We start from the raw sequence: 13,640 nt of genomic DNA, 5'->3' as shown, positions 1-13,640 counted from the left end.
AATGAGCCGTCCCGCACGTTAACGGGTCGGAGCTGGTACTGCGACAGGACTGGATGCGTGGCGACAAGTTCCTCGTATCCGATTCTGGAGACGGAGACGGTTTCGTGTGGATCAGGAGTGGAAGTGTATTTTATGTGAGCTGCTACATCTCCCCTAACATATCGATCGGCGCCTTTAGAGAGCGGCTTGCCGAGCTCGAGGATGCTATTCGTGTGTGTGGGGAGAATGGCGACATAGTCCCGGCCGGTGACTTCAACTCCAAGGCCATCACTTAAGGGGAGCCGAGAACTGACTCCAGGGGGCGGGCGGTGCTAGAGATGGCTGCAAGGCTAGATCTCATCGTCATGAACTCTAGTAGTTCGGCAACGTTCAGGTGAACCGGAAACCGTATATTATCAAACCGTATATCATCTTTTCTTTCTAGGTGTTCACAGGCGGTTAAGATGCGGGGTGGTTTGACCTCTGGTTGGCTTGATCGTTGTTCGGGTGTTCCTCAGGGTGCTCTATGTGGACCGCTATTATTTTCTTCATATATTAATGATTTGCCCTCAGCTCTAACATCTTGCTCGTTCCATCTCTACGCTGACAACTTTGTCCTAAAATTCTCTGGCCCAGTTGGCCAGATTCGCCGTATTATTGCGGTCGTGAACGATGATCTAGATTATGTTTTGGGTTGGGGTAATGATAATTGTCTTTCTTCTAACTGGTGTAAATCTTTTGCCATATGGTTTTCTTCTAGAAGAAATTTGTCTCAGTGAGGCTAACCATGCCCCTACCCTTGACGGCCAACTACTTCAGATCAGCGATAAAATTAGGCTGCTTGGTGTCACTCTTGACTCTACCCTTTCTTAAGGCCCTTTTGCTACTGAAACCTCTCGAAAGAGTAATGCTGCCCTCGCTCGTCTTCGGAGATGTCGCGATACCTTGCCCCGTTCAATTCGCCTGAATATAGTTAGTGCCCTCGTGTTCCCCTATTTTGATTTCTGTTCCGGCATTGCGTTGGATCTATCAGGTGTTTTGGTCACTAAGTTGTCTCGTTGCAGAAATGCTGCTTTAAGATTTGTCACCGATGTTGGTCGTTCCGAACACATCACCCCTGTATACAGAGCACTTCGTATACTGCCTTTTACTGAGCGACGAGTGTACCTCTCGATATGCCTCTTGGTCTCAGTCTTGCGGAATGGTCTACCTGAGTACCTTGCTAATCAACTCCAGTTTAGGCCTCTTGGAGATGGTGGCTCTCTTCGTCGCTCCCAATTTAATTTGGTGATCCCATATGCTAGCACCTCTTACTATCAAAATTCGTTCCGCGTAGCTGGTCTACGACTATGGAATACTCTTCCGCATGATCTACGCTAATGCTATGATCAGCCCTGTTTCAGGGTGCTCCTTTACAGTTACTTTATTGATGAGACGTTTGGTCGCCTATAGTTTGCAAGTGTTCTGCTCATAACGCGTTACTATATACTAAATTGTTATGTTTTTATATTTGATTTTTTTTGTTTCCTTTTTAGATATATATATATGTATATGTATATATATATATATATATATATATATATTTATATTTATATTTATATTTTTTAGATATGTATACATATAAATATATGTGTGTGTGGATGCATATGTGTGTATGTGCGTATTTATGTATATATATGTATATTTTCTTCCTTTAGAGTTTATTTCTTTATTTTTGTTATACTTTTTTTTATGATTTATCAATGCGAATTTTGTTAGGTTGATGCCATTGTATTAGCTCAGTCATTTTGTTCTTTTTATAATCTATACTCTATGCCTCGGCGTTGTAGGACCTTGAGTCCATTGTCGACTAAATAAATTCAACTCAACTCAACTCAACTCATACTTCGTGTCGTACCGGAGTATACGATCCTGGAGATAGCTATCCAGTATCATTCTAAGGTAATCCGGTACATTTTGGCGCCTTAAGGTCGTCATAATGTTGGACCATTTCGCCGAGATAAAGGCATTCCTGACGTCGAGAGTCGCCAGCACACAGACGCTTCTCGTCTTATGAGAGGGCTTCCATGCCTTCCTAATCGACTCAAGAACCTCGGCTACAGCCGTAACCGTCGAACGCCTCTTTCGGAATCCGTACTGATTTTCCGAGAGGCTGACTTCTTCTCTTAAGCGAGTTCTTATCAGCCTCTCGAGCATTTTTCCGCAATTGTCCAACATACCTAAGGGTCTTAATGACGACGGAACCAGGGGGGGGGGCGGTTTGCCCTTGTCCAGAAAAACAAGCCTTTGGATCTTCCAACGCTCGCAAAACAGTCCAGCGCGTAGGCACGCATTGAATATGTCCAGCAAAACGTTTGGTTTCTCCGCAGCTATGACCTTAAGGACTTTAGACGGCACCCCGTCTGGGCCAGGGGCCTTTCACCCCAGCGTCTCCGATGCCACCAACCTCAATTCATCGAGGGAAAAGAGAGGCAGTTGGTCTACACTTATGCCCTCCCGCCTCCTATCGGGATGCTTCGGGAAGAGGCTGGAGACCACCCGCTCCAAAAAGAAAGGTTGCATCGCTGGCGTCGGGTCCAAGCCGCGTTTTTTTTTTACGCGATCCGGTAGCCCAGGCCCCAGGTATCTTTATCTAGCTCAGCGATGAGTTCACGCCAGCATCGGTACTTGCTCACCTTGATCGCCCTCACCAAGGATTTTTTTGCGTTTTTGTACACGGTGACAGCTACCTCGGCGTCTTCGCGAGTTCTGTGTCGCTGTGCAAGACGCCAAAGTGCTGCGCCTCCCGTCGCAAGTTTTCAATTTCTTCGGTCCACCAGTAGCACGGCCCTCAATCTCTCCTGGCAGACCTTTTCGGCATACATGCTTCGCACCATTCCTTGACATGTCTCATCGCTCACAAGTGCCTCAACCTCCGCTGTATTTGTGATCTTGTTCAAATCAACAGGAAGAGGCGCACTCACTATGGCTTTCCGCAACAAATCTCGATTGAGTTTTGCCACATTCCACCTGAATATGCGCCTTCGAATTATTTCTTGCGAGCTTGCTTCACGATCTTCGTTTAACACGAAGCTGACATACTGGTGATAACTAGCCGTGTAGTCCTCAAAGACGTGCTAGTTGGTCACCCGCGCCGCCATTTGTGACGACACTAGTGTGAGATCGACGATCGTGCCCCGGTTTCCAGGCCACCTGAACGTTGCTGAACCACCAGAGTTCATGACGATGAGATCCAGTCTTGCGGCCATCTCAAGCACCACCCGCCCTCTGGGGTCAGTTCTCGGCTCCCCCCAAGCGATGGCCTTGGAGTTAAAGTCACCAGCCAGGACTATATCACCATTCTCCCCACACACATGAACAGCATCTTCGAGATCGCCAAGCCGTCCTCTAAAGACACCAATCGAGATGTTGGGGGATATGTATCAACTTATAAAGGTCACGCGCCCACATCTAATCCACACGAACCCGTCTACACCTTCAGTGTCAGACACGAAGAACTTATCGCTGCGGATCAGGGTGGACGCACAACTCGTGAGTTTGAAACCACCCCAGATGCCTGGGCTTTGGCCACATTAACAGACAGTGTGGTGGATCCAACAGGACTGGGGCGTGCTGGAGGTGTGGCAAAAAGGGCCACGTAACACGCAGCAGTTTTCAGTGTCTGACACTGGAGGCGAAAACGGGTTCGTGTGGATTAGATGAGGGCGCGTGACCTTTAAAATTTTCTACATATCCCCTAACATCCCGATTGGTGTCTTTAGAGGACGGCTTGCCGATCGTGTGTGTGAGGAGAATGGTGACATAGTCCTGGCCGGTGACTTCAACTCCAAGGCCATTGCTTGGGGGGAGCTGAGAACTGACCCCAGAGGGATTGAGACTGACCCCAGATTCCTGTTGATTTGAACAAGATCACAAATACAGCGGAGGTTGAGGCACTTGTGAGCGGCACTATGAGACATGTCAAGGAATGGTGCGATGCATGTATGCCGAAGAGGTTTGCCAGGAGGGATCGAGGGCCGTGCTCCTGGTGGACCGAATATATTGCAAACTTGTGCAGGGAGGCGCAGAATCTGCAGCGTCTTGCACAGTGACACAGCACTCGTGAAGACGTCGAAGTAGCTGTTGCCGCGTACAGGAACGCAAAAAAGGCCTTGGAGAGGGCGATTAAGATGACCAAGAACAGATACTGGCGCGAACTCATCGCTGATGTAGATAAAGATACATGGGGCCCAGGCTACTGAATCACGCTAAAAAGATTGCGTGACTCGGACCCGGTAGCACCAATGGAGCCCTCCTTCTTAGAGAGGGTGGTCTCTTGTCTCTTACTGGAGCATCCCGAGAGGAGGCGGGAGGATATAAGTGTGGGCGAGGTGATTCTCTTTACCCTCGATGAATTGAGGTCGGTGATATTGGAGACGCCGGGCCACAAGGCCTCGGGTCTGGACAAGGTACCGTCCGAAGTCCTCAAAGTCATAGCTGCGGGAAAACCTCACGTATTACTGGACATGTTTAATGCATCTTTCCGCAATGGCGCGACACTCACTCCCGAAAACATCATCTCTGAGATGCTTCGCACCAAAGAGAGATGGAGGGCGGTGGACGGTTACGTCGGATCAGTGGTCTGTCACAAGAAGGAAGAGAAAAAAGCCGCCGCGCGGGACGCTGAGGCTACCATTTAGGCAGCAGCATGGGAAAGCATTAAATGTTGTAGCGCTAGAGAACGGGTGCCAATCTTAAAGGATCCCGAGTCCTTCTCAGGACTCGAGAGGATTGGCACCTCTAGCAAATGGTGGCGAGTTAGTTCGTTAATGCTGTGAGACGCGATGGTCTCCCTGGTGGCTCCACCCTGAAGTAATGCTAACGCGGTTCCGGGGTGGACCAAAAGCCACGCGACATGGGGGGGGGGTTTAGTGGGTATGGGTAGTCTAATAAAAAAATGCCACCGAGTCCCACACTACTGCTGTCCCTGCGGTGTGCCTCAATGCATTTCCCCTCCCTCCACAAAAAAAAAAAAAAAAAAAAAAAAAAAACTACTACTACTACTCCTAGGTGGGGTTTTGATGGTTTCACCCATACCGAGCGCTTCCCCGGGTGGCGAATAGAGGAATCCTCTTAAGGTGGCTCCTCACTAAATCAAAACACTGGAGTATTAAATGATATTTTAAAGGATGATTCTTGAAGGTGCAAGGAGTCTTTTCCCAAAATTTTAGACCTTGTCACCACCAAAATTGTTGAAAAAAACTAACTGGAAAATAGACTCTGTAACATAGCCTCTTATGGAGAATCGTTAAAGTGGTGGCGCAGGTTGTATGATTACTCAGCAAAGATACTGTAGTTCTAAATAGAAAACTATGTAGCAGATAGAAGAAATCATAATCTTTCCAACGACATTCAGGTACTTGGACATTACCATGGGTTTTATAGGATATTTTGTGAAAATAGTAGATAACTGTGCAAGTCACGAAACAGATAAAAAGTGTGGGGCGTCTGCTACACCAAAGAGCGATAGCCCGCGTAGTTTGAATTGGTCAGAAAGTTGTACGTAAAATGAATAGGAGTTGTGGGGAATCGTAATTACAATAAAAATAAATGAGACGCTGAACTGAGAAAATAATTTAATGCGGGGCTGACTTATGTATTTTTTGTATACATACGTCTGCTTGGGTCACTGTATTGTACGATATAGGTCAACGGTGTAGATGTGACTAAATTTTTTTTGAAGGGACTATATCAGTAGTAGTGAAGATGGGTAAAGGGCAGACCTTTGGAAAGGTGCTGAAGACGATGAAGGCGAACTTTGACCCTGATAAAGCTACTGTGGCAGTCCATAGTGTTTTCACTACAAAAAAAGAAGACATACTTACTAAGGCCAAAGGTTTACAGAATGCTTTTGCATTTACACAGCAAATTGAAAAGTCGGTAGTTGCACAGGGTAATGTCAAAATGTCCGTGCTATTGTCCCTGTGGTGTGCCTCAATGCATTTTCCCTCTCTCCAAAAAAAAAAAAAAAAAAAACTCGCCACCATTTACTAGAGGTGCTAATCCTCTCGAGTCCTAAAAAGGACTCGGGATCCCTGAGGACCAGCACCATGTCTAGCGCTCCATAGTAGGCCGCTGACCTAGCAAACACCACTCGAAGCTTGAAGCTTTTTCTAGCTGGAAGCTTGCTGGGGCTAGGAGTGGCCAAAAAAAGATCCCTTAAAATACGACAAAGATCCTAGTAAAGGTTGGGGAAGGGAAAATTTTTGTCGGGGTACTTGAGTCCATGATGGCTTACTTGAACCCCGGAGAGAAAGAAGCTGTAGTCCAAAGTGTTTTTGCCACTAAGGATGGAGATTTGTTCTTAAAAACTAAAGGCTTGAAGGATCTTCTGAGGTTTACTCAACACGGGAAAATGTTAGTAGTTAATGAAGTATCGGTTGTAACTACAGCACGAAAAGTGACGCTCAAGTTACAAGATTAAGATGGTATTATTGAAGAACGAGAAGTTGAGAAATTCGTTAAAAAGATTATCGGAAACCAAAATTAAGAACTAAAAGTTCAACTTATTAAGGCAAATAGTAGATAACAAAGAATAGCGTTATTAACCTAAGTTAAAAACAAAGACAAAATCAAAATTGGGGTTGTTTTCTACCGTATAAGAAGAAATCTTACTGTTACAAGGTACCTTTATTGTATAGAGTATAGGCATGTATCCCATGACTTCAAAGACAAAGGTAGGTTAAAGCTGTATTTTTAATGCGGTAACTCAAACCATTGCAAAAAAGATTTCAGTAATCCAGCACAGTGTCCTTTTGTAAGACAGGAGAAACGAAACACGAGTTAGGCAGTGGAAGCTGCATAATTTTTAGAAGAGCGCTGGGTGATGTCAGGAAGAAGGCCCAATCAGGGCACATCTAGAGAGCAAAGTCTCAAAGTATGAATAAAGGCTTATGCAAATCCGCCCTGTACGAAGTACACTTACTTATTAGCAAGGGAAAGCATCAAGCATTTAGTGACACTTGCAAAGATTGCAACCTACAATGGAGCGCTACACACGGGTGTCAGCCCTCAGGAACCCTGAGTCCTAAAAAGGACTCGAGAAGATTAGCACCTCTAGCAACTGGTGACGAGCTTGCTCTCTAATGCTGTGAGATACAATGTTGTCGCTGGTGGCTACGATCTGAAGTAATGCTAACGTGGTTCCGGGGTGAAGCTAAAGCCACGTAGCATGGAGGGGGGCATTAGTGGTCTAATAAAAAAAAAAAAAAAATGAAATGAAATCAAAATAAGACATGAAAAAGACATGAAAAAATACAATGGAACGAAAAGAAAATGAAGTAAAAAAAGAAATTAAAAAAAGGATTAAAAAAAAAATAAAAACAGATACGAAATAAATTAAATTAGAAAAAAAATCAAAAAATTTAAAAGGAACAAACCAGGGGGTATAACTGTGTCATAGGACCCACGGTGGGAACGTCTTTAAACATGAGATGAGTGCCAAAAAATAATTAAACATGAAATGTGTGTCGAAAAACATCATAAAATAAAGAAACACAATTTCTCAGGTTACAAGGGGGTCGCGAGACCCATTGGAACAAAAACTTGAAAAACGAATAAAAAAATAAATGAATAAAAATAATAATTCAGTACTCACGATGGTTAAATTTTGTGAGTACTGTATTTATGCACGACGTACTCACGAAGTTCAACCATCGCGAAGTACTTTATTCATGTAGTTCAGTAAAACAAAAACTTGAAAAACGAATAACAAAAAAAAAATAAATAAGAAAATAAGAAATTAGTTCAGTACTCACGATGGTTGAACTTCTTGAGTACTGTATTTATGCACGACGTACTCACAAAGATCAACCATTGTGAGTACTGAATTAATTTTCTTTTTTTTTATTAATTTTTTTTTTTATTCGTTTTTCAAGTTTTTGTTTTACTGAACTACATGAATGCAGTACTTATTCTCATAAAGCTTTGTTCGTTCTATGGATCTTGCGACCCCCTTGTTACCTGAGAAATTGTGTTTCTTTATTTTATGATGATGTTCTTCGACACGCATTTCATGTTTAATTATTTTTCGGCACTAATTTTATGTTTAAAGACGTTCTCACCGTGGATTCCGTGACCCATTTATACCCTCTGGTTTGTTTCTTTTGATATTTTTTATTTCTTTAAAAACTTCCTTTACTTCGCTTCTTTTTTTACTTTTTTATTAAATCTTTTTTATTTCATTTTTTTTATTCCGTTATATTTTTTCATGTCTTTTTCATGTTTTGTTTTGATTTTATTTTATTTGACTTTTTTCCATTTTTCATTTCATTATTTTTTTTGCTTAAATCATTTTTTTATTCATTTTCTTTTTTTTTCATTTTATTTATTATTTTTCATTTGTTTTAAAATTTGATTTTCTTTATTTTTATTTCATTTCCTTTCTTTTTTTTTTTATTATTAAATTTTATTTTTAATGTCTTTTTTGATTTCATTCCCTTTTTGATTACATTTTTTAATTATTTTTTATATTATTTTCCATTTTATTTTTCTTATCATTTTATGTTTATTTATTTATTTATTTTTTTTTTAATTTTTTGTTTCGATTTTATACCTTACTTTTTATTTTAATTTTTAATTGTTTATCATTGCATTTTGTTTAAATTTTTTTCATTAAATTTTTCTAATAAAATAAGAAAGAAAGGGTCAAGTATTCGTAAAAGCACATGTATAGGAATATTCATATGAAAAAAATAATTGCCAGCGTTGCTACATATTTGCGCTCCTCCTACCTCTTTAAACTTTTCCCCCGCTAACTGTGATGAACGTTTTTAAACTCAAAAAAATCACCTTAGACTCGAATACAAAAATTATGAAAGAATAAAATTTAATGACAATTAATGACTGTATTCATAGAACCTGGTATGAATAAAGCATTGATGAAAAAACGATGAAAAAAGTGTAAGACTGTTGGAAAAAAGTTGGAAAACTTTGAAAAAAATGAAAAAATTGTAAAAATAATTATTTACTGATTCATTTAAAAATTAACAAACTAATAAAAATGAAATAAATATTTATTAATGTATGGAAAAGCTGCTGTTAAAAAAAATATTGCTCACAAGTTTGGAAAATAATTATTCAATTAAAAAAAAAAAAAAAATGGTTAATCAAACAAATAATTTAATAATAATTATAACATATAATCGAACCAAACTAATTAATGATCAGTAAATTGATGTTTAAATTATGATTCAGTTACGAACCACAGTATAAGTAGAAGAAACTGAAATTCTCATGTTGGGAGCGCTCGTAGTAGAGTGGGTAAGATACATAGATCGTATGCAGGAGGTCAAGGATTCAAATTTCTTGGAAAGTGTTTTTTTTTAGAATTATAGAAGAAAAAAATTGTGGAGAAAAAACTTATGATTCAATGAAACATTAATTGCTTGGTGTGCGTGCTTTGATGGTGTAGTGTGAAGGAAAATGGTGGGAATGGGGAGTGATGAGAGGAGGTGTGCAGGAGATTAGCGCAGCATGGTTGGAAGAGACAGGGTGAGGGGAAGTGTGTATGGGGCTGATGGTGAGGGCGATGGAGTAAGGGGGACATACAATAAATTAGGAGGGAGAGACTTCTAGTAAGTGACTTCCCTTTCATGAAAATCTGTCGTTTTTAAAATTCCAGCCCCTGAAGCAAGTGACATAAAGAACTTCGTTCTACAAATCCACTTAGTCCCACACTACCGCTATCCCTGCAGTGTGCATCAAGGCATTTCACCTTCCTCCAAAAAGAAAAAAAAAAAAAAAAAGTACAACTACAACTAGTTAAGTCTTACTACCTGTATTTATACTAATACATCAATATCATAATATTTAGAATATGTAGCCTTAAGTCGAAGAATATTTATGAGAAAATTCCAAAAAAATATCACGCTCTTATTCCACATTAAAATAAAAATACTTTTTCCGAGGCACACCCTTAAAACTGAACTCATTTAATTCGTAATGTCATTTACTGTGAGAAAAAAATGTTGAACACGGATTTCAGTGAAGGTGCCACCCTTGATCTATGATTTACGTGTTAGAATTCTATCTGTATGGATAATACGTATAGATATACTTTTAACATGTAAATTGCGGAAAAAGGGTGTCACCCTCAGAGCAACCCCGTGGTCAAAATTCTCTCCTCAAACTACGTGTCTTTACAAGTAAAATGAGTCCAAATAGGAGACCAAAACGGAAAATTGTTTATGGATTTTCTTATATACCGTATTTTGTCAGACATAAATATGAATTATACTGTAAATTAATCACGTATATTCGATGTTTTAAATATTTGTACAGCTTTCGCTAATGATATTTATAAAGTCAAATATGATACCTGCAAATCATGGGAGTATCATCCTCCCACATAATCCTTGCCAAAATAAGTCCTCATTGACTTTATTAATGCTTTTTCATAATTACTTATGATTTTTAAGGGCTTGAAAGATGAAAAAATTTTTGTAAGAAACTTACATACAGCACAGTAATGCCTTACAAGTTTTTCAGATCATTAAAACAAAAGCACGAGGAACGATCTATAATTTATAAAACGTTGGTAATAAAATGTAACAATTGTTTTTATTGCGTAATTAGCTTGCTAGTATAACAGATAATAAAGTGCAGCGTAAAAGTTTATGGTCTTATTAATAGAATAATTTTGCAATTTTTATTTACTTATTTAATCTCACTATTGTGGCAAATACTTCATTGGATTTGTCTAATGCACTCTAGTTACTTTGAAATAACTATTCGCGATTAAGAATGCGATGGAGTGATTAAAAAACCTGGATCAAGTTCTTATCTGATCAAGCCTTCTTGTGCCGAATACATAAAACAATATACTGCTTATTAACAGTGTTGAGTAAGTGCAATACAAGCAAGTGAAGGGACGTTGCATCAAAGCGGCAGGCGCTCGTGCGTTGGTGGCTTTGATTGGGTGCCATGGCTTGTTCTAGCAGTGGCTCTGGCTCCTCGATGAAAGTAACTGAAACAAACAACAAGAGAAAATGCAAATATCTAAAGAATGAATACAATTACGGCCTACCCTCAGGTTCAGGGCTCTCTAAAAAGGTAGAGAAAAAAGCTTGGAAAAAGAAAAGCAAGTAAAAATTGCTACCGTAAATAAAGATAGTCTCACAAAGACCTAGAAAAACCCACGCTAAGTGAATCCAAAGAAAAGCTTCGAGAAGATAAGCGTTTAAAACATAATAAACACGAAATTTATCTGTCTGGATTACCAAAATAAATGATGATGGACAAAAGATCAATAAAATTATAGTATGAGGCATCCTGATCCAAAATAATCTCAAATCAAAAGTTACTGAACAGAAAGGATGTGGAAGATATCTGAAACTTCCGAGCTGAGGCTGACTTAGTCATTTAAAGCAACCCGATAATCTCACATTTAAACGTACAAGTGTTTATGCCTAAATCTAAACAATCAAGAAAAGGTATAATCAAGTTCATCCTAGTTGAATATACTGAACAATAAATAACGGAAAAACTAGAATCTGATATAAGAATTGTGCATAAAATTTAATATGAGAAACATATAACCCAATGCCACTCCACAAGAGAAGCGATTCCCCAGTAAAACGGTACTTTTGACTTTTAAAGGGCGTAACTTGCTTATTAAAATTTCATACAATGGTGCTTACGTAATGGTTAAATCTCACTTTAGCAAGTCACTACAATGCTTTAAAAAATTTTTGTTTTACCACGTCGCATCCAAGTGCAACACGAACCCAGAAATGATAGCCAAAACACTCTATGCATAATGTGCCGCAAAACTGAACATGAGGGCTCGCGGTGGGGCATCGATTCCCCCAAGTGTGCCAATTGTAAGGGCGATCACAAGAGTATCGAGTCTGGCTGTCTAGTCTGGCAAAAGCACTATAGAGTCAATGTAGTTATGGTACATGATGATAAGTATCCAGTGGAAGCCATAATTAAAGTTTTCGGAGAGCAAAAAAAGCACTAAGGATGAACAAAGTCAACTCTCCAAAACTTAAAGTAGCACAAAAAAAAATCTGCTCAACAACTGCATCAGGAAATACAAGGAATGACAAGAAACAAAATACATCAACAGGGCCCCCAATATGGGAAGACAAATAATTCAGTTCTCACAATAATTTTCATCTCTGCTTCCCCCTTTGCTTCTTTTCATACTTAATATATGTTCTTATTATCATAGAAATATATCTGAAGTCTAAAGACTGTTTTAAGATTACAGGTGTTGAGTTAATTAGATTCGACAAATATTATGATATTAAAGGAAGAGAAGCAATATTTTTTATTCCAAATGATAGTTTTCAATATTTTAAATTGTATCCTGACTTCTGACAGCCTTGAAATGAAATGGATGAAAATATAAGCTGGTAAAAAGGTATATGTATGGGAAGAGGTATGTATTGCTGCTTTCTATAGATTGCCAGAGCAGGGTTAGCTTTGACTGCGCTAAGTTAGCACGAATGGAATAATAATTAATTTCGAGTTCTAACTAATTATTGAAACACAAACGATTATTGGAACAAAGTTGATAACTGTGCCTTATTCCTGAAAAAAATTTTTTCGTTTTGGATCAAAACATGTACTTTAGTGACATGGATGGAGAGGGGAGATAGTTTTATGATAGAATCATTTGGTACATTAGCGTTGATCCAAGGAAAAGAGATCATGATCTGTAGCCTTAACACCTAATCTGTAGCCGATTAGGTAGAACCCATTTGGACTAGGGGATAATGAGCTAAAGGACAAATTGCTACGGACGATACTAGTGACAGGCAGCTTTAGTTTCAAAGCTCTAGAAATAAACTCAGAGATTCTGGCAGACTTCAACAATAAGGCACAGACCAAGAATGGTCACTTTGAAGAGTTTTAAGATTTAAGAAATGCAGCACTTTTCTCTGTAGCCTCAGAGTTCAACGAAGTACCAGAAAATGCAAAAGTTCCAGTGGATTGAGAATTCTTACTGACTAACTTTTTACAATTAACAAAGCTATTATCAGAGCTCTTTTATCAGCTTAACCAGACAAGGAGGATCTCCTGCATTGACAATTTTTACAGAAAAATTTGGAGGACCTTAAGTAAAGTGCATTGTACTTCGATTTTTTGGGTGATAATTTGAAGAGTATTATTGACAATACTCGCACAATGGTAAAAATTATCAAGGAACTAAGGTCCTGAAACAGGTTGCCTTTAAGACATACAACTAGAACTTGCCTGGCTAGTATAGTCCTACAACTAGAAGAGAGGCTTTATTGTTTGATTTTCTGGGATCGATTAACTGATTTTCTGCTATTACGGACAACATAGGCGAGAGGTGTGTAGGAGTTTAGTTATGGTGTTTATTAACGTATATAAACATTGAGTTTGAACGCAGGCAATATACCGGGCCGTTCTGGGCTAGGTTTTCCCAAGTTCTGGGCTAATTTTTCTCCCACCTACAGGTAACTTCGCGTCCTGGCGAATGCGGAACAATTACCCAAGGTTTAAGTGTTAGTCACTCTCATCCCACTACCTTCCCAATCGTAAGTGCGCAGTTCCCAGAATAGTACCCTTAGTATAGAAACCGGAAGAATAGCAAAGTAAAGCTTAATTGTAGTGAATTAAACAAGCTTAAAGATATAAATTTCCATTCT

At 39.4% G+C, this 13,640-nt stretch overlaps 1 protein-coding gene across 1 annotated transcript; it reads right to left on the bottom strand.

Moving 5' to 3' along the window:
- Nucleotides 1-1,848: 1,848 nt before the first annotated feature.
- LOC149375834 (uncharacterized) lies at nt 1,849-2,175 on the bottom strand. The gene has a single exon (XM_089596952.1). It carries the CDS (start codon nt 2,173-2,175, stop codon nt 1,849-1,851), a length of 327 nt encoding a protein of 108 aa, XP_089453078.1.
- Nucleotides 2,176-13,640: the final 11,465 nt, after the last annotated feature.

This window comes from Copidosoma floridanum, unplaced genomic scaffold (assembly GCF_036245765.1).
Source record: "Copidosoma floridanum isolate Cflo_tuat_1 unplaced genomic scaffold, Cflo_Japanese_pri ptg000004l, whole genome shotgun sequence".
NCBI classification, from domain to species: Eukaryota; Metazoa; Arthropoda; class Insecta; order Hymenoptera; family Encyrtidae; genus Copidosoma; species Copidosoma floridanum.
This window is presented reverse-complemented; position numbering and strand designations above follow the sequence as displayed.